The following is a 22,253-nucleotide window of genomic DNA, read 5'->3' on the forward strand; positions in this document are numbered from 1 at the left end:
TAAGGTTGCAAAGTACTCAGCAGTTAAGAAATACCAGAATTAAGGATGCCTGGGCAACTTTAATTCAGCTTTCTTGTGCATGTGCATTGTGGTTATCTTTAATCACGTGATCATAAACTATTCTTCCCAGAACCTCTGCCTCATAGAGTGGACAGGATGGATGGTGCTCAATTAATGAACAAGTGTTCAATATTTTGTTTTAATCTTCATTGTTCAATGTGTGGTTCCAGGCCTTATTGACTGCACACAATTCAAACCCTGCTCTGAAGACAGAAGTATTAATTTCCTCCTGGGCTTTTCTGTGGCACTCATCACTATAGAGTGTTTGTTTAATCTTTGCAAAAGTTGGGTAAGGTGAGTGGATGGTATTATCCTCATTTTACAGAGAGGGAGCTAAAGCACAGTCAAAAGTGTCTGCTAATTTTGGATGCCCAATCTGAGACTTCTAGGGCCTTTTTTTTCCCCCTAGTGTTCTTAGCATTACCTATGCTCAAAGCACAGCTCCTATTAACTTCAGTTTCAGTTGTGAGTACTAAGAACTTCTGCAAGCCAGGATTTCTAGTCAGGCCCTCAGAAAATGAGGAACAGAACTTAGTGACTACCTGGCATCACACAGGAACTCTGTAGCAAATTAAGAGAGTAAATTCCACATCTCCAGGGCAACAGTCATGTCTTACCAATGAGACCCTCTTTCTCTTCCTGCAGTGCCCTACCTCATTCACTAAAAACCTTCCAACCTATATAACAAATAAGGCAGGGCGTCTTGCAAACAGCAGCCACCCTCCTTGCATGACCCTGCTTCATCCCCTGAGCTGAATGAGACAGGGAAAAACAGTATGTGATCATTTAATTAAAGACTGTATCATGACGCTTATACATAGGGGTGCTGAATTAGGGTTGCATGGGCAACCTTAATTCTGGCTTTTCCTAACTTTTTACGTGGCAACCTTAATGTTCTTTTAACAAAATGTGTGTGTGTGTGTGTGTGCGTGTGTGTGTGCGCACACGTGTGCTATTTCCTAGGTTTTTTTAAAATCAAACAAATTCTATCATGTGGAACCATTTTGACATTCATCCAGGTCATAAGCAAAGTTGGAACATTTGTATCCACCACCCTGACCTCTGTCATTTGAGCTCACGAAAAGCAATAGTAGGTTGTCATCCTCTATTTGGACCACCACAAGAGCAGGATAAAGCCACACTTCGCTAGTGGGTTCTTCCTACTGTTTCCTAGTCTCCTTGTCCAGTCTGTCTTATTCTCCCACCTACCCCCGAGCTCCTTGTCTGATCTGTGCCCCTTCTCCCCCCATTTCCACCTCCCAGTCCTAGTCCCAGTCTCCTTGGCCGACCAGTACCGGTCTGTCCCATGACTTCCAAACAAGTCTCACCTGGCTCCTTGTTCCAATCTACTCCTTTCCTTTCCTTCAGTCTGGCTGTTGTCCCCTGTGTATTTGAGTCAGGCAGATTCCTCCTTCGTGCTGGGGGCGGGAGGGGAAAAGGGGCAGGACATGAGTCATTGCGAGCAAAGGAGAGTCAGGCTCCCTGTTCTCAGTTCTGGTGCCCAGCCCAGAGCAGGCAGGAACTACAATTACAGGAAAAGTTCAGCTTTGCCACTGTAGCCCTGGACTGGAGGACTGGCCTCAGTTGCTCTGTGGCAATGACATCTGTGCAGTTTGGTCAGCAGCCCTAGCAGCTATGAGAAGATACAGCATGCTCCAGGAGGATGGAATCTTTTAACTACTAAACTCTAATAAATCTCTACTGAGCATGTGCACAATGTGATTTTTCAAAACCTTATAACTTGGCCAAATGTGAGTAGATTTTTCATAGGGATGGCAAAAGACAAATCCCTGACACAAAGGCTACTTCTCAAAGACGAGGAGGTCAGATTTCTTTTTAACATTGTTTCATTAGCCACATTCTTGGAAACAGCTGACCCATTTTGGGTGAAACTTTCCAGAGTAGAAAATGTCAGCCCCTAATGGTTAAAGATTGACAAAATTATAAGCAATTGAAAAGGGGTCTTATACTGGGAAGTGCCAGGTAGCCTTAAGAGGTGTGTTACCAATCCTGCCTATAATAAAAAAGAAGTTAACAGCTTAATTTAAAGTGAAAGAGAGAACCCAGAACAAATGAAATCGAAATAAAAGTTAGGAATAGATGGAATATCTCTAAAGAAGGTCTAAAAAGAATGTGCACATTCTAGTGCTGGTGTTTTATTTGTACCAGTGATTTCTCAAAGCTTTCAACGTCAGTGCTTACTAGCAGCAGAGTCTGCTTTAAAACAATTAAATAAAAGACAGAAGATAATCAGTGATTTCCCTTAAGAATTCTATTTTCTAGAACTTCTCTCTTGCTTAGCTTTGCTCTTAATTTTAAACGTCTCTGAAAATATTTTCCCATGTGTGAATTTAAGCTTCAATAGACACTTTTTGAGTTCTGCTCGGATTTACAGACATGTCAAATTGTCAATAAAGCTTATTAGCCACACTATCTCCATTGACACACTCAGTTGGCGAGCTGTTTATTGCTCCAGACCATATTCCTCTAATCCATAAAAACTCATTTTTCGCTTCCTTGTAGCTAAGGATTACAAGCCCTCTGAGTTTACGAGGCTGGTATCTAGATGAAGGACTGGAAATTTTATGTCTTTCCTCCACCCACCAAAACACAAGTTGGGTTAGTGTAATAAAGGATTTCAATTAGGATCAAAACCTCCAAATGACACAGTGAGCGCTGGCATATTGAGGATAGGCAGTGTACAGTACATCCCAGGACCAGCTACAATTGTGCTATATAAAGACCAGCTAATTCCAAAAACTGCTCAAACCTTAGAATTGAACACAGATTGAACAACCTCAGAATTTTTATTTTTCTTCCCTTTCCCTCAAGAGCCCAACCCTTCTGCCCTTTCTTTGTCATCTTAAATGGAGGAGAAATAGAGAGAATGAACTGAAAGCCCACTTGTCCTCCAAACAGTATTTTAAAACCTTGAGTCTAAAACAAGTACTCTTTACTCAGACAAAACTCCCACTGATCTGGTTGGAGGGAAATTTTTCAATTATTCAGATACCTTTTGGGGTTGTAAATTAATTGTATTGACTCAAAAAAGGGACTTAGGTGTCATTGTGGACAGCTCAATGAAAACCTCTGATTAAAACAGTGCTTAAAAAGGTCAACAAGACGGTAGGAGGAATGAGGACTGGAGTGAAGAATACTATGGAAAATATTACATTGCCACTATATAAATCAACATGCATCCTGACCTGAATTAGTACATGTAGTACAGGGCATGTTGGCCTCATCTCAAAAAGGATCTTGCAGAATTAAAGAAGGTTATTGAAGGGCAGCAAGAATGATTAGGGGCATAGAAAAACTCTCCTGAAGGGAGACTTAAAAGACTGGGATTGTTTACTTCACAGAGGAGGTTAATAAAAAGGGACATGCTAAAAGTATATAAAATAAGAATGGTGTGGAGAAGGTAGATTGGGAGTTTCTGTTCTCTCCGCCTCATGACACAAGATCAAGGGGACATTCAACTAAATAGGAAGGTGGCAAATTCAAAACTGATAAAATAAAATACTGTTTCAGACAATGTGTCATTAGACTGTCATTGCCACAGAACATCACTGAGGCCAGGAATTTAGCAATATTCAAAGGGGGACTGGATATTTACATGGATAGCAAAGGTAAGCAGAGTCTGAATGAGCTCTCACCTGACCTCTAGTGATAAGCTGGGAAGAGGACTTCAGGAGCCAACCTTGTGTGCATGGGTGCCTAGGTGTTCAGCATGATGTGGCTGCTTTACCCAAATGATCATTTTTGGCTGGTGTTGAATCAGAAGTCACTTTGTTATTGGGGGCAGGGGTTCTAAAAGGTTGTTATCCTTGTTGTGTGAATCAAGGGCAGCAGAACTGTGCTTGACATACCTTGATTCAGGGACTCACCCTCAACTAAACTTCACTCACCAGGCAGTGGACACGGGTGCCAAAGCCCAGTGAGTTGAGAGAGTGTGGGTACTTGTACCTGGTGGTGTGGCCCCCTGAGAGCTGTGTTAAGAGGTGGGACTTCAAGATATCCCAGAGGGGCAGAGCAGGCAGGCAGCGAGCAGCCATCAGGGCAGCCAGTAGAACAGAGCTGTGAGCAGCCAGCAGGGCGGCTGGTGGAGTGGACCTGATGCTGGATCAAGTGCCTGGGCAGTGGAGCGAGTAAGGTGCCCACCCTCCAGGGTGGGAGGTGAACTCACACAAGGGAACCTCTGAACTCTGGGTCTTCACTGACCAAGGACAACAACTGAGAGTGGGGTGTGATGAAGGGATAGGCATGTTAAAGGAACCTTTGGTTGCTGGACTTAAGAACCTGAGGCAAAAAGACACTGCCCAACGAACTCTGGGGTGGGAGTTTGGCTCATGGGTTTATGCTTATGAACCCTGCTTGCAACATTTTCCCAAATTAATGCTAAGTTACATTCGCCCTTTCTATTAAAAGTTTCTTTTCTACACTCGGACTCTGTGCTTGCGAGAGGGGAAGTATTGCCTCTTACAGGAACCCAGAGGGTTGTCCCAGGTTACTGGGTGGGGGCTCAAGCCGGTTCTGTGTAGTATTGTTGAAAAGGAACCCCTAGATATTGAACCCGCCCTTGTTGCTGCCGACTCTGACTGGCAGAAGGGTTACACAAGGGTATCAGAATTATAATAAGTAACACTAACAAAAAGTGTGGAAAGAAAACAAAACTTCATGCTTCATGGTTTAAACCAGACTATAACTATTAGTAATTAGGATAAGACCTCCATGAGGGGCAGATTATCGCTCTTCTGCCTACTGCAGGGGCTCTTCTATCTTTCTCTGAAGAATCCGGTACTGGGCACTGTCAGAGGTAGGATACTGGACCAGATGGATCTCAGGTCTGACCCAGTATGGCAATTCTTATGTTCTGTGTTCTCATTTATAGCAATGCTTTATATTTTGAAGAATAATTCTTCTTAGATTTTCTTTTAGTTCTTAACCAGCCATTGGTTGGGTTCCAAATCAGGTTATCATCTATAGAATAACTGTAGTCATAGAAGGATGGTACAAGATTATGAAAATCAACAACAGATTGGCACTTAACTCCCAAAAGCCCCTGTGAAAATTTCAACCTGTATGACCAGCAGGTAGGGGTGCTGTGGAGAGGGGTGTGTGTACGTATATCTCAGGGTAAATTCACACTGAAGCTGGCAATATAATTTCCAGCTCACATGGATGTATCTACGCTAGCTCTGATCAAGTTACCATGCTAAAAAATAAATAGAAGCGTAGCTAAGATGGCACAAGCATCTTTCTGCACAAGCATGTGTGGACGGGCTCATGCTTGGGGTGGCTAGACCCTCCTGCCACTATATCTGCACAGCTACGCTTCTATTTTTAGCATGCTGGCTCTACAATGGTTATGTCTCCTTGAGCTGGCAATTACACCTCCCGCTCCAATGGAGACAAACCCTACACTAAAACTGGTCTGATTTTATCCAGGCCACCAGATAAAGTGATCAGAAATAAATTTGGAAGCATATTTTAAAACGTCTTAAAAATAACATTTATCATTTCTGAACATAATGCTGGGAGTGGCCATCTTGCTGAACGAATAATAGCAGCAGTAGATAGGGCTAATTCCTACATGCCTGCACTCCTGAGCTTTAGGGATTCCAATGAAATGAGCCCTGTGATTATAACCACTCCCAGTTTTGGTATCACAAAGCCCCCAACCTCCTGCCCCTTCTGTGTTTTTCCATCTCTAGTGTCTCAAAGTTGTAATTCCAGCTGAAATAGCCCAGTCACATGTGATTCGTCCTGCAGCTCCTACTCCACACTCTCTGCTTGTCACAGGCACCAGGGGTGTGTTCAAGGAAAACAGGTGTGACTAGGACATCCCAATGTCCTCGCCATCCTTGGCTGCTACAATGGAACCTTGGGGACATAAGCAGCCAGTGTAAGTTAACTTACTTTTCTGACTGTTCAGATTGGTATTGGGAGTCCATCCCATAGAAATTAGCCCAGGATCAAAAGATAGCAAAGGTGGCTTAAAGCTCCCTTGTATTTGTCACTGTCAGAGATTCCCCAAGTTCCACCTGACTACCTTCACAAAGCATTATAAGACACACCTTTTTCTCTGGGCTTATTGATAAGTACTAGTTCCATTTCCTCTGTTGTTTGGTCTAGTGGCAGTGTCATCCCATTGAAAATTTTGTTGCTGAGCTGGGTCAAGGAGTGATAGCTTCTCATACTATACATAGAAGAATGGTCTTTGCTTTTAACCAAGCCATACACAGTGCATGCAGATACTGCGGTGCAATGTAAATATTTATAACAACTAAATGAAACACTGATATGCGTAAACTACAGCTCAGTATGAAAAAATTTGCAAGTAAAATATCAGCATACAGTTACTCTTATAAAAATGAAATTCTTTTGTGCCTAGCAAGATAAAATTATAATGAACTAATATGGTTTGAATATACAGTGAATTGCAGCTTCTTTGTAGAAAATATTTCATAAGTACAGGAGCAATGATGATCTTTTACTCAGAAAAATCCCATCAAGAACTATTACAACAAAGCAAAGCTAGCCTGAACTTCAGACTACAAAAGACAAAGGTCATGATGCTTAGGAAGTTAATGCACCATTAATGCGCAGTATAACTGTAGATGTGCAGGTGAAAGAGTCTCTGACCTAGATTTTGTGTGATAGAGAGAGGCACTTGTTTCAATACATTCTCAAATATGAGGGCTAGGGGGAGATTTGTGAAAGTAGAAACTATCTGGAAGAAATTGTCCATTCATGATTATAAAGGCTAACACTCTGCCATTAACTGGTTAGCAATTTGAGATCTTTAATTTAGATTAGAACCTCAATTGCTTTTGGACTGACTAGAATAGACAAGGAATAAATTCCAAAATCATGTATAAACACATTGTATCCCTGGATATGAGCCCAGCTTTTAATATGTTTGAAATTCAAACATGGCTGTTTATTTATATTGCCCCATATTTACTGTGTTACTAATAAAGGGTTTTCTCAAGTGTCTACTGTGGCGTATCAGTTGTTTCACTAATAACTGATCAAGAATTAATAGTTTCCATACACAGAGCTGATCAGTAATCTATGGGACCATATGGATTATTAAGACAAATATAAGGCTGATGGAATTCAAAGTGCAGAAACAGAACTCAAGTATGTAATTTATTATTAATTATTACTATTAAATAATAGTATCGTTGCACACAATTGCTGGAAGTTCTGAACTCCTGGTTCCACACTTTAGTATGCCCGCTATCTCCTCACACAAGCACCTCTGTTCCCCCTCTCATGGTGCCTCTTACACCTGCAATGTCCTCCCTGATTCTGTATGTAGCCAAGTTTCCTCCTCTTCTGAAAATTCTACTTGAAAACCATGTTGTTTCCACAATCCTTCCTATTCCCACTCCAGTGCTCTAAAATCTGACTCAAGTAAAATAAAATTGGAAATAATGTACAAAAGCTAATAGCCTCAGAACCTTCTCTTATTGCATTATGTTGAGCACCGGCCCCTGTCCTGCAAACATTTACATATGAGTGGACCCGTTGAGTTCAGTGGAATTACTCATATGTGGAAAGTTATTCACGTGCTTTGTGTGCGTGCAGGATTGGGGCCAGAAATTGTAAGCTCACCAATCTCACTTTGTTAAATTAACAACAACAGTAATAAAAATAGCACCAGGGTGGTGGTGGTGGTGGTGGGTAATCTGGTGCTTATGAAAATGAATACATGAATATATTGGACAGAAACCAGCATAGTGTGGGAACAAATTTTTCATGTACAAACTTCCCACCACATGTGAAAGGCAGTATTATGGGTAGGCTACTGTGAAAGGTGCCACATCCATTAAGGACAGCCACTCTTCTCACTGCCACGGTGATGCCATCTTCTAACTACCTTCTCTGTCCCACTTCAATCCTTCAGCTGCATCAATACACAGGGCTCACCCTGGCCAGTCCTCCCTTCGGCTGGCTCTCTAAGCCTGTGAATCCTCCAATCACTGGCAGCAATCCCTTGGCATGATGTCTTCCAGCATGTGCTTGCCCATTCTCCTTCAACCACACACTTATACTCCCAGCACATTCCAGCCTACTCCTTCTGGCAGCTTTCTGTTCTCATACATTACAGTTTAAGTCACAACCCTGTAGTTCGCCTTTTTCTACTTTTGTATATAAAGATTCACATGCGTTATAATGGACTCAGTCACCGTTTTGCCATGAGCGCCAAGCAAAGGACAATCCATGGTTGCCCTGCCTCTGGACCAGACCAGAAGGCAGCTAGTGACTCTGAGTAGCTGCGCTAGCCAGTGTGGTGAGAGGGGTGATGCAGCCAAGGCTCTGTCCAGTTGCATCAGGGCAAGGGCTGTAGCAGCCTCACTAAGGCTTCTCTCTTTCCCATTCTGTGCTGTTTGGGATTAACGTAAAGGGGTGCTAAACACAAGCCAAGCTGCCCTCTGAACCTATGTCAGCAGCTAGAAATATGCAGTTTCCCACTTAGCTGAGTGCAACTATTGGCTTTGGGACTCAGATGCAAACTTAGTATCTTTTGTGCTGGTCACTCTAGTACCTCCTGTAACGGAACATGGTAAACATTGGAAAGGATTTTGGGGTACATCTGGAACTAAACGTGATCACTCAATGACTGAGAGGGGGAGAGAGAAGGTGTAAAAAACACAGGTAAGTAGCTGGAAGGTCACTGAGTCAAGAGGGAATAATGGATGACAGGACCAAACATGGGGTGGATTGGAACACTGAATCTCTTCTCTGTCCAGGACACCAGTTCAACTGGAAATAGCCTTGATTTCAGTCCGAACCTGTAGCACTCCTGCCATTCGGAATGCTGGCACTCCCTTGAGCAGGGACTTCCAATTATACCAAATTACACAGTGATTGTAGAGCATCAGGCTAAATGCATTATGGCTGCGATGAGCTATATATTAGAATCATAAAAACCTTTGGAAGCTGATTAATAGATTATCAAATTATTAACAGAAAAACTATATAAATGGGGAGGCATTTTTCATTTCCAAAAGCAAGCCTTCTGGGGGAAAAGAACAGTACTATGAATTAGTTTATGTACTAAGAATGAGAGTCATCTTGCTGCTTTAGAATGTACTGGTAACTAGTGTGGTGCACTGATTTCTTTCCTTCCTCATTTTTCACGTCCACTAAATTAGAGCTGCTGAGCTGCTCTACTTTTATCAGTCTTTTTAGACATGTGCTGTTAGGGGTTTTAAACACTGAGAATGACATCATTTGCTAGTGTAAATCAACCTAACTCCATTGACTTCAATAGAGCTAGGTTGATTTACACCAGCTATGAATCTGGCCCTGACTCTGCATAGACACTCCCATAGAGTCCCGGAAGATACTGGGCCACATTTATCTCCGATGTAATGCCATTGACTTCACTGGGATGAATTTGGCTCATACTCCCGTGTCAGCAGCAAGACAGAATCCCAACAGTGTGTGTGTGGTAGGAAGGTTTTTAAATGTTAAGGCTGTCATTTGAAAGGAGCAAGTCAGTAGGTGTCTGGTATGTGCCAATCACAAGAAGCGGTCTCATTGCTTCTGGTGTGTGGTGAAGCAGCACACGGATAATTATAAGCCAACTTCAAAAAGAACTGTGGTACTTGTCAAGGGCATAATTTCAGTGACGCCCTTCCTCGCTAACATCTGACAGGAACGTAAATGCATTTCTGAGTGCTCTAAGCAGCAAAAACTGATGACATGTCCAAAGTTTCCTTTATTTCAATGTATAACTCCTGGGGGGGAAATGCCCACCCTTTTAACCTTTTTAACCTTGCAGTGCCCAACTGACTTAGCAGCCTAAGTCTCATTTTCAACGGGATTTAGGCACTTACATGTCTAAGTCTCACTGAAAGGCAATGGGACTTAGGCTCCTAAGTCAGTTAGGCACTGCAATGTTGTGAATAGCAATGCCTAAATACCTTTAAGATCTGGGCCTAAGCGACTGATATAATTAAAAGTACAAACAAACTAAGACAGACTCTCACCCAGAACAGATTCAGCCACCACGAATTAGTGGTGAAAGCTAAGAGGCAAAGAGCGCAATGCAAAACCAGAGTGTGACAGAGGAGAGATTGAGAGAGAGGCACTTTCTGCTCTAATTTCTGAAATACAAGGGTGTGTGAGAAAAAACAGTATTTGAGAAGCAGTGAGGTCCAATGGATAGGGCACTCAACTGGAAGTTGGGTGACCTGGATTCTATTCTTGGCTCTATGCTGACCTGCTGTGTGATTTCACCTCTGTTTCTCCACCTATCCTTTGCCTGTCTTCTCTATTTTTTTTCTGGGGGCAGGGGGAGCAGAGACTCTTTTACTCTGTGTAGGTATGCCATCGAGCACAATGGGGCTCCGTTGCACTAGACACTACCATAGTACAGTTATAAGTAATAATAATTAATGAAGCTATCCTTGATCTTTCTGTAGGCTGCCTCCCACTCGTGTGCTGTACAGCCACTGCAGTTCTGATTTTCTCATTCCATAACAATGAGCCAGGATTTCCCATGGAAAGTGCTTTTTATGACCCTCATTTTCAGAAATGTACTTGGACTTTTGCGTGTGCCTGACTTGCAAGCATGCAATGGCCAGTAAGCATTCACAGAGTCACATGCACATAGGTATGTATGCATTCAAATCTCCAACTTGCACACGTGCCGTCGGTATTGAGCTCCCCAAAGTGTGGCCAATTTTTTTGAAAATGTGGACGTATCTGCTCCTCTGTGCCCCATTTTAGATCTCTTCCAAATACATCCATACACACAAGCACAAGGAAACAAACACAAAAATCTGTATAAACTAATCAAGTCATTGCTCCTGCAGGCTGGAAAAAAAGAGAGAGACAGAGACAGTTATTGTTATCTCTATTTTTAAACACTTGGAAGGCACTCAGAGACTATGATGTTGAGGGCCATATAAGTACCTACACAGATAGATTTGCTGCAGGAGCATCAGTCGTGAGGATTTTTTTCTGTCCCATATGTTCCAGCTAGCTGGCTTTCTGCTAAGGATATTTGAGGGGGCCTTGAAAGGAAGAATGGTAGAAATTTATTTCAAAAGGTTTAAAATTTCAAGTAGAGTCTGGGGAATTGAAGTAGTTCTTGTATGTTTTTTATTCCCTTGGGGACTTCTGAGTTTGGTGTGCTTGTCTGGGAACATTTCATCAGATGAAAAAGGAATCTTTCTGTTCCAGTGTGTCAGGTTTGGGGTTCTTGGGGTTTTTTTTAAACAGCGTCATTAAAAGTCACATCAGATAAACCCCCACACACTTTATATACAATGCTGTATTCTTAGTGTTAGGGGATGTATTTATTTGGTGGAGTCACTGCAATCCATGATAAATGATACTAGAACTGAAAACTTCCTGTGCAGAGAGAGAACTCTGACCAGACTATACAGTCAGTGCTGTGCTGATTTTCTTGATGCAACTTTTAATAAGGTACTGGTTAAGAAAACATGTGGAATTGAGAGTTCTCTTTATTATTTGATGAAATATTCAGCTGCAACGTAGCAATAAAAAGCAAAACGACACTAGACACATCAAAGAAGAAAGAAACAAGAGCAGTAGCTTCTCTCCCAGATGCTTTATCAATTTTTTAAATCATAGATTTTTTTCATATTTTTTCTTAATATTCCCTCAGACAGTCCTCTCCAAAAAAACCCACATAATCATTTTGTGTATGTGTGTGTAATTTCAGAAGGTGTGAACTGTATTTCATGCACACGGCAAAAGTTGTGTTAATACTAAATAAACAATATATACGCAATTGTTTTTGGTTTGAAAGTTTTGGAGAAGATTCTTGACTGCTGATTTCTCCCTCTGGGTAACTAAGCACACAGTGCTCCTCTGATCAGAAACTGTACCTAGCCTTGAGCCTCAGAAGTGGAAACTTACCTACGAGAGGAAATGCAATGCATGTGTAACCCCCTCACACATGGAAGATGTGAGGACAGCCTAAGAGTCCTAGTATAAAGGACAAGATTGGCTATACCTAAGATATGCTGGCTGAGGTGAGGAGATAGGAAGGAGGAAGACAGTGGGAGACACTGAACATTCAAGTTGGGGGATCAGATCTGATGACTAAAGGAGTAACAGTCATGGGGAGGACATAAATCTGTAAAGACCTATTTGGTTTGGCACCTGGTTACCTGCATGACTGGCTCTCCTCCTAAATGCTGTCTCAGCAGATAAGTCACCTGGAGTGTTGTTTCTACCATCCCTAGATATGAATGGCTGGTGGCTCAGTATAGGGCCTTCAACTTTGGATCTTGCTTCCCACATTGGTCTGAAAGAGACTGAGTTTGTTGACCATTAGAGCATGGTGCAGGGCCCACCTGTACTCTCAGTGTGCGACTGTTAGGAATGATATACGAAATGTATGGTTAAGTTGACTATGGCAGGGATTTAGATACTTTTTTATGCACACTTAGTTAAGGTGTATTATTGTAACTGATGTCCATGTGCCTATGAATGTTCTTTAGAGGGGTATTTTTGCAATTTTAAGAGGTGGGGCTTGGACATGAGGCCAAGTTCTGTGCTGACTGACACATCATGCATCCCAACTGACATCAGCTGGGCTGTAAAGGGTATAAGGTGGTGCAGAGTTTGACTGCTGGAATCTGTGGATCGGAAGTGGAAAGGAGGAGGAAGGTATGTGTTACTGATTTGGACATCACATTCTGGAAAACACCACTTCTAAGGAGAGGACACTGGTAAAATACAATGATGAAAACAGTTGAGGACATTTGTACTGCACGGTCACTTCCCCCTGCCACTCTACCTATAACCCAGGAAGTTCAATATTAACTAGTTTCAGACACTGCCACCTTACCTAACTCATTACTGGTGCCATGGGGTAAAATACCAGAGATAGCCTCAGTCTGGAAAGGATTTTTTTACATTGATTCAGCAAATGCCTGCCAGACCTTTTTTTACATGAGCAGCATTAGAGAGAAGGTCAAAATAAACAATGCTGTAGTATATAATGCAGTGTGATAGCTCAGTCATTAACCTCCCTGTGACAAAAGGATATGACAGCTATAGCTAAGCAGATACTACAAAACATATTCCATGAATATTCAATTTGAATATGTAAACAAATTAGCTTCAGAGGTGTTCCCTTCCCTTTTGAGTTCATTTTCCACAAATAACAAGGTTACTTGCAGGACTGCGCCCAGAAATAATAAATGGTGAGTGTGTATTGGAAAATGTTCGTGGGAAGTGAATTTTGAGTTCCTAAACACAAGTATTTACCCCATTAATGCCTACGGGCCCCAGCCAGGGATTCTGGTGCCATTGTGCTCTGCATTGCACACAGGTGAATGCAAACATGATTGATTAGTCTTCTGGACACAGCAATTCTGTAGTTGTCTCTGGTTCTCAAGCTCTCCTATGTTGTGCAAGATCTCCCTAAGTCCTTGTTTGGACAAAGCTGTTACAGAATGGACTGCTGACAACAGTGCATGAGAATAGCTGGTTGGAGAGTTATGATGGATATCTCCATGCCTATTAATAATTCACACAATGATGAGAAGCACAGCGTGATGACTTCTTTGCATGTGTTGTAAATATGGCATACAAGCATGCATATTTCAGTGAGTTCAAACTGTGTTATTTCAGATGTGAAAGAAGAAATATAGATAAAGACTGAAACAGAGGTGATGAAATGCAAAATAACCCATACCTTGAGTTCATTAAGCAAAACTTCAGTTGTGGCCATGGCACATCGTAACCCTTGGGGACTATGAGATACAGACCACAGTTCCACTAGTATCTCTATGGGCACACTCTGAAGCAGAGACCATACATCAAATGAGTAGGTACTTGAGACAGGAACAGAAAGTTGGAAAGAAGAATGGCATTTGTTAAATGATCACCCTAGCCCCGCAGGATGGGTCAACTCTACCTGCCAAAAGAGTTAATGCAAAACTGTCCAACTTTTCTCTTGACTCAGCAGCTTCAGAAAGCTGTCATAATCGTCACATGAAAATACATACAATTTTCAAAAAGAAAAGGAGTACTTGTGGCACCTTAGAGACTAACCAATTTATTTGAGCATGAGCTTTTGTGAGCTACAGCTCACTTCATCAGATCCACGGTATGCATCCGATGAAGTGAGCTGTAGCTCACGAAAGCTCATGCTCAAATAAATTGGTTAGTCTCTAAGGTGCCACAAGTACTCCTTTTCTTTTTGCGAATACAGACTAACACGGCTGTTACTCTGAAACCTACATACAATTTGTAATTGTAGTTATTCATAATGTTTGATGGTAGAGTTGACATTCGGAGAAAGTAATTTTCAATCACACAGAAATAACAGTTGTGTACCTCATGCGCTTTCAGAAGATAAGGAGGGGCTCTATTAATAGCAAAAAAGGATGTTTCCAAATTTAAAGATAGAGCCCACTGGTTCTGATGCAATTATTCCCCTGCAGAATGTGCTAGGTTGTAAAGAGCTGTTTGTATGGTGGCAGCTTATAAGTTATGTAAGAAGAATGTAGGATGATGTGAAATTAGGTGAGCAGCGACAAGTGCTGAGATATGGAAAACCTCTTTGTGACATCACAAGACTAGTAAGCACAAGAAGGCCATGCACCTGGAATGGATAGGAAGTAAGTAGTACTTCTTTGGCTACTATTTTCCACTAGAATAGAAAGGACACTTAAAAACACACGAGACCAGATTCACCAACGTTGGTAAACAAAATGTAACTTACACCTCCCTGCACTAAACTGGCTCCATGCGCTCAGGTCAGATTCATACCATGAGAGGGCAAGTGGTGATACCGTTTCTGTCTTCCACCATGGGGGAGCAGCTTTAAGTTATGGCAGGGGTGCCGTAGCAGCTCTGCTAATAGAGACTGCTGAAGGGATACCATGAATCAGTAAATCTCCTGCCAACTGCTCCAATCTCCTGCTCCTTTCTTAGCCAGTGCCTCCCACTGACTGGGCTGTGCCTGGCCCTCTGTACATGTTCCAGTTGAAGCTAGTAGTTTGGGCTGCTTTGAACCTTCCCACTGCTGGGGGTGTATGCATGAGTTTACAACAATTGAAGCTGGTGTAAACCAAAGCTTAATCTGTCTGATGCCTCAGAGAGCACTGCCACAGTCCAGTTAAACATTGCTTTCTTGCTGGTGTCCTCAGTTTATCATCTCTTGTTTCCCTCTTTCTATGGGCAGACTGGGGACCTTGTTCAAACAGTGGCAGATGTGCTGAATAATGAGGACATCAAACATGCTGAATTCACAGGGAGCTGTGTTTAAGATAATATGCTAGTTCAAGTCCTGCAGTGAAGACAGATATAAATTTAGGGCAAAAATTTTAAACATGAGTGAATACATTTTTAGGTCCTTAAATTCATATTTAGGCATCTAAACTAATGTGGCCTGGTTTGCGGAGATGCTGAGCGCTACCAACTCTCTCTGAAATCTGTGGGGAGATGCACCTGCTTTCCGTGCCTGTGCAAACCTGGCCATTTTTATTTAGGTGCCTATAGGGTTTAAAGGCTAGCTTTAGGAATCTATATTTGAAAAGATTACTAATGACAAAATATCAGTAAAACAGAAATGATTTTTTTCAATTTTCTGTGTAAATAGCACAAGCAACCTTGTCTCCTAAGATCATTAATTTATTGTGTCATTTTCCTAATAATAATTTTATTCTTCCCCACTCTTGGATAACAAGCTGACATACTGTAGCTTCTTAATAGCACTATTGTAAATATTGGCCAAAAAGGCTTCTGGGGCTTTGTCTAGAGACCACTGAAGTCAATGTGAGTCTTTCCATGGGCTTTGGATCAGGCCATGATGGTATCACAATGGTAAAATGTCAGTCTTCAGCATGACTTGATCATACCTGTAGAAGAACACTAAGCCAGGCCACGGCTATTTACAATTGTCAGGTGAGATAAATGTCTTTAAGGATCTAATTCTGCTGCCACTGAGGTCAGTGTGACTTTTGCCATTGAGCTCCAGCTGGGTGGTATTATTATTTAATATTTCTATTATAGTAGGATTCAGAGGCCCCAAACCAGGTGGGGGGCCCATTGTGTGAACTGCTGTACATACACAAGAGGAGGACATGGTGTTATGTGTTATACAGAGAATTGCCATCTTGAAATGTTCTGCAGAGAAATCCTGTCCTGTTTTGCACAGGTAGCCTGGGAGAAGAGGCCTTTTGCTCCACACCCTTCACCGCTGAACCCACAGAGCAGCGTGATAGAGTACTAAAGAGAGCAGCAGAAGGGGAGTCCTGCTAGTACACCATGATCCCACAGGGGTCTAGTCAGGTCCCCAGTTTGTTAGGAATATGATTTGTGCACATGCTCTCCCTCTGCTACGAGCCATCCTACTCTGCACTGTCAAAATAGTTCTTGGAACTAGTCCGCACTGCTCCATTCCATCCCTCCCCAAATCTATACAGCTCACGCCAGTGTTAGGTGCTGGGAGGGGATCTACTGCCTTTTCTGAAGCCCACTTTCTGCTGTTGCTCTTCTTCAAGAACCAAGCAACAGGGCTACCACAAAGCAGGCCCAGATGAGTGAATTTGGGGCTGTAACTATATTGCTCAGATGATAAAGGAGTCTTCCCACTGGGAGATTGGAACATGAGAAGTGTCAGCTGTGGAAGTCAAAATTAGATGTTGCTACCAAGATAGGGTTGCCGTCTAGTGGAGATCAAACAAGAACATACTATCATGAGTATTTACCAAGATGTCCACTACTATAAAAAGGAGTCTTTAACACAGATTTCATTTCATTGTCTGAGTTGTGCGGAGAGAATGCCACACGTGTCTTCAAGGAGAGAGAATGAAAACACAATGGTTCTTATGGTTGTTGTAGAGTTTTGCACAGTTTCCATTCATTGAAAAATGAGCTCCTTGTGATTGAACATAGAAGCAAAGTCTGTTGTTCCAGTGCCGGAGTGATGTGTTGCACGAGTGTTATACATTTGTACAAAATGAAGTTAATAGGACTGCAACTGTCCCAATAGCTTTGCTTATAAAAAGTTGGTTGGTAGGGATGCATGAGCTTGCAGTAAGAGACCAGATGGGCCTGAAATACCTCCAGACTTAGTATTGTATTTCTATCAGTAGAAAAAAAAGGAAATGGATAGATAGAGGAAGCTGATAGAAACAAAGCTCTCTGCTTTGGTCATAGCTTTCTGGCTGCAAACAACAGGAAAATGAGGCTTTACGCTGGGGATGGGGGTAGTGCTTAAACATTTAAAGGGACAGGACATCACACTTAGTACCTGTGGGTCCAATAAAAATACCTCTAAGAAAATCAAACTTGCGTAGAACTCGAAAAAGGTGTTTGCTAATCAAATAAATTAACCTTCAAAAAGAGCAGCTAGAACCAAACTAAATCTTGTCCCATCACCATGCCACTGCAATCAGTATGTAAAGTATGAAGAATAAGAAAATGAAAGGAAAGCAGAGCAAAGAAATAGGCTTATTTGTCCCACAAAATTCCCTTTCTTTATTGGAAACTGTGATGGGGAGTAAAGGGGTTAATGTGGGCCTGAGAGGCCAGTTATGTTACCTGGCTACCTCTGGAGGGAGAGGCAGGCTTCACTGATGATGAAGCCCAGCAAGACAGTAGTAGGCTGGTTAGTATAAAGCCAGGAAGTTGAGAGCAAAAGAGGGCTGCAGGGAAGGAGTCTGGAGTCACTCTCTGGGAACAGGGAGGTGGTGAGGAGAATTCTAGGTCTGAAGGAAGGGTCAACCAAGAGAAGTTAAGTGGAGGAAGCCCAGGGAAACAGCAGCAAGGAGTGGGCTTATGTAGATCTTGGCTGCTAGTTATAGGGTCCCTGGGCTGCAACTCAATGCAAAGTGGTACAGGATCTGGATTTGGAACAGAAGACTGCCTGAGATGGCATATGGACAGCTTGTCTGGTGGGACCTTTGTTATCCCAGAAGGAGAGGGGTGGAACTATATAGTGACCTGACCAGAGGGCAAGTAACAAAGAGAGCGCGCCCCATGTCACAGAGAGAGAGAAGGGTCACAGACTCAGTGAGAGTAACCAACAAAAGGGGACACCAGATGGGGCACGAGCTAATTCACTGTCCTAGCCACAAGGAGGCACACCTGTTTCATATAAACCTTTCTAAGCATATGACACATCAGCAAATAGAACAGCAACAACATGCATATTGTTGAATATTTATGCTATGGGCCCAAAATTCATTTCCCACAAACACTGCATGAACAATACTTTATCCGCACCAGTGTCTGCAAACAGGGATCTGAACATGAATCAAAATTCCACTTCTAATTCATCAGAATGCTTGAAAGTAATTATTTCTACGGTTCACCCAGTGCTAGTCTCCAGTAGCTCTTCTGATCCTCTTACCAGTTAGATCATTGGCTGGTGGAGGAAGAAGGGCAACACCCTAAGTTCCCTCTAAGGTGCGCAGCCGTGCAGCAAGCTATAAAGGGCAGTGCAGGCACGCAGCCACAGAGGGCTGGAGAGGAGAGAAGTAGAGGGGTGGGTGAGGAGGGGAGCAAGCTGGGGCATGCAGGGCTGCCGTGGGCCTCTCCCCTGGCCCCAGAGCTCCTGCTGCCCAGAAGAAGAACCTCTTCCCCGGAGCTGCTGCCGGCAGAGAGAGGGCTGGGGGGAGTCCTCTGGCCCCAGCACCAGGGCAGCCTGCCTGCACCCCAAACTCCTCATCCCCAGCCCCACCCCAGAGCCCGCACCCCCAGCCAGAGCCCCCTCCAACACTCCAACCCTCTGCCCCAGTGCTGAGTCACCTCCTGAACCCCTCGGCCCCAACCCCACCACACATCACCTCCATATTAGTGCACATATCAAAATTCATTCCGCACATGCATGGGAAAAAATAGCGGGAACGTTGGCAATGACTGGTGTTTAAATGCCACTTTTGGAGCTGTTTTCTTAGCACGACTCCGCAGCTGGGCAGCCTGCGATAAAGAGAAGGGGTTTCTTCCTTTAAAATGGAAAGCATCATGTCGACACTCGGGAGAGCATCAGCAGAGATACTGGGTGGCAGCACCAGCAATGGAAACATGCTTAGGATGTTGACATTTTCCAGACTTCCAGCCGAAATACATTAAGGAGGCTGTATAGCGTGTCTAGGTACGTGTACAATATACACACAGCTTCCAAAGGAATAATTCCCATTTGCTTAATTAACTAGGAGTACCTGCAAGACATAGTTCATGGAACAAGATCTAAAGTTGGGGTCCAACTTTCCTTTTCATACATTTGCTGCCTCATGTTTTGTTTGAAATTCCAAACGGGAAATCAGATTGTCCCTGACCCTCATGCAAGTGTGTGGGGTTGAGATGGCACAAAGGACCTTCACTCATCTCCCCAGGAGCCCCTGAACTTTGTTTCATAGACAGGACACTCTTTGTTATCATTACATTACATAAAAAATCTAACTGACACCAAATTTGCTTACATTGTACATAATATATAGTCAATACCACACATAAAAATGTCTCGTTTAACTAAAGATCTTATTTTCCTTTGAACAATCCCTGCAATCCTTATTCAGACAAAATTCCTGTTGAATCAAAGGACAGCAGGATTTGAGTCTCTGAGTCTGTATTAGTTTAGGAGATTGGACAGTTTTATTCATGATGAAACACAAAGAAAACAATCTCAGTTCACAATGTGCTGAAACAGTAAAGAAAAAGACCTCTCCAATAACCTTACCAATCAACTAAAATATTTTCTCTGACGTCCTTTTAGTTAACTTGAGGACATGAATGACTTTGCTGTGTGTGCAAACTTGGGCAATGAAACAAAATCTGTGCCTAATGAGTCAACGTGTTAAAAAACCCTAGCAAAATATGTATTTCTCTTTCTTCTTTAATTTTTGTTTAACTGCATAGTTTTAGAATATTTGGAACCTAGGGTACTGATTTCATTTCACTATAACTTTATATAAACAACACTGATGGGAAAGTCATCTATCCTTAATAGCAAAGTAAAACAGAAATAACATCTCAGGATGAGTTAATCTCAAGAGGTGCAGAGGTTCACTTCAGAATAACAAAATTGACAGGCATATCCAAACCTTATCTGAACAATCCAAATCTCTCAACACTGGGGAAAAATGGGCTTGAAATCTTGTGAGAACAGGCTTGTTCATACCTTTTTTTCAATTCTTCCTTCCTTCAGTTAGTCCACAAAGTGGATGAGGTAATATCTTTTATTGGACCAACTTCTGTTGGTGAAAGAGACACGCTTTTGAGCTTACACAGAGCTGCAGGAACAGTTGCTCTTTTGATTAGGCAACGAAATTGAAATGAACAATTTATTTGGTAAGTTTGGTCCTTTTCCTGTTCATGAATTTTCCACAAGCTGACAGTGGCCCCATTTCTCAGCTGCATTAAAGCAAGGCTTGGTTAAAAAAAATCTTCAAAAGTGTTTATTGATGGATGGTTGGGGTTTTAAATAAGCAAAATTTTTGCTTTCTGCAGAAAATTGAGTTTTCAGCCATAAACGTTCAGGGGGTTGTTTGGTTGGTGGGGTTTTTGTTTGTTTATTTGTTTGTTTTGTTTTATGAAAAGTCAAGTTTTCCACAGGAAAAAAAGAAAAACATTTCCCAACCACCTCTATTTATAGCAGCTTTGTGCTTGTGATGGGGTGTAAATCCCTTTTTGGCACTGAAAGGGGTAAGGAGAGCTGGATATTCAATTAGTGCAGCTGGAGTGGGGACCAGGACCAATTAAATAGGAGTCTTAGCTGGATGAGGAGCTGGGTGGTTACTATAAAGAGAGGAAGCCCAGAGTAGGAGGGGACTGCAAGAAGAGACAGACAGAATTCTGCAGTCCTGCTTGTAGCACTAGAGAATGGAGAGACTGGTAGGCTGAAAGAAAAGGCCTGGGGAGAGTCTGTAGAGAAAAATCAACATTTTTTAAGATTACCTCCACAACTGAAGGCTAAATTAAGACGCACAAAAAGACACTTTATTTAGGCCTATACTTCCAACTTAGTTATTCTCATACTGGAAGATATCTGGAAATGAAAAACAAACACAAATACAAGTCTGGTTTTAGAAAATGAAAAGAAAAAGAGATTTTGTTGTTGCAAACTGCCTCCCGAGATCCCCGAAACTATTATGTTGTAAACTTCCTGATCAACCCCTGCAGTCTGAAGTAGAAAGCCAAGAACTGCATCTCAGTTCAGCAAGCATGAATCTGTTGTTGTGTCATGATTAAGTCAGGAAAACTATTAGTGCAGTACCACTGAAATTTTACCTGTAGTAGTAGCTGATGATATTTCCAGAGAAACTTTGCTTGAAACCAGCACAGCTGAAGACCCTGAAGATAAGCCACAAACCAACTAAGCAAAAGATCCCACAGATGATCTTAAAACAAAAACCCAAAGACCCTGTAGGTGATCAGGTCAAAGCAATCTTCCTGATGAAACAGGATAAAAGTCTGATAAAAGTCACGTTCAAGAATCAGTTTTATCAACTGAGCAACTGTGTATGCTGATATGGACTGGTCCTTGACACCCCACTAACAGTGATATGCCAAATGAACAGTTTAATTTTTTTTCCTACAACCCACCATTTTCCTTTTCATTTTACAGAATGAAAAATGCAATGCATGAAGATTTGCATATCAAGTGGCTAGCATGATTAAACATGGATCAAGGCTTAAAAACTGTGGTCTTTATTTTTCCAGAAAACCATGTTCAACTTGTTTAAAAATGATTGTAAATGCTGGAGTGAACAGAATTTCTTATTTCAGATTCTGCATACTGTCCCTGTGTCGAGTGTTCGAGGATCCAGAAACTCAAAAATCAACTTAGATAACAGGTTTTAACTATTGGAAGAATACACTAAAGTTAATGTCTGTTCATGGAGGACCAGGCAACATACTCAGTCACCTGTGATAGCTCTACAGCTCATGAAGGGTCATAGTATCAATGCATGTTTTGATAAAGAAGCATATGAAAATATCAGGAAATGGTATGTACTAAAAATATTGCTTGACACAATCAAAGCTTTAGCTATTTTGGGTCTCCCCTTCCACAGCCACAGTGAAGTGCTGGAGCGTAATAATTGTGGTATTTACTCCCCAGATGTAATACAACTTTTTTCCCAACATATTAGTGACGCCAAGAGAATCAAATACTTGAACACAACAATTACTGATGAACTTAACTCTTTTAACATCAAAAGCCAGGAGGCACATACTTA

General features: G+C 42.1%; 1 protein-coding gene across 2 annotated transcripts in view; it reads right to left on the reverse strand.

The window, feature by feature from the left end:
- Positions 1–22,253, reverse strand: part of PCP4 (Purkinje cell protein 4) — a 67,900-nt gene that overhangs the window by 18,022 nt on the left and 27,625 nt on the right. Inside the window, exon 3 of one of the 2 annotated variants that reach the window (XM_048866337.1) lies at positions 21,304–21,366. The exons of the other annotated variant lie outside the window; for it this stretch is intronic. Coding sequence (XP_048722294.1) covers positions 21,304–21,366 — 63 coding nt within the window. The remainder of the gene's footprint in view (positions 1–21,303; positions 21,367–22,253) is intronic. 2 annotated transcript variants of the gene reach the window in all.

The sequence above is a fragment of the Caretta caretta genome, chromosome 1 (assembly GCF_965140235.1).
Source record: "Caretta caretta isolate rCarCar2 chromosome 1, rCarCar1.hap1, whole genome shotgun sequence".
Classification (NCBI taxonomy): Eukaryota; Metazoa; Chordata; order Testudines; family Cheloniidae; genus Caretta; species Caretta caretta.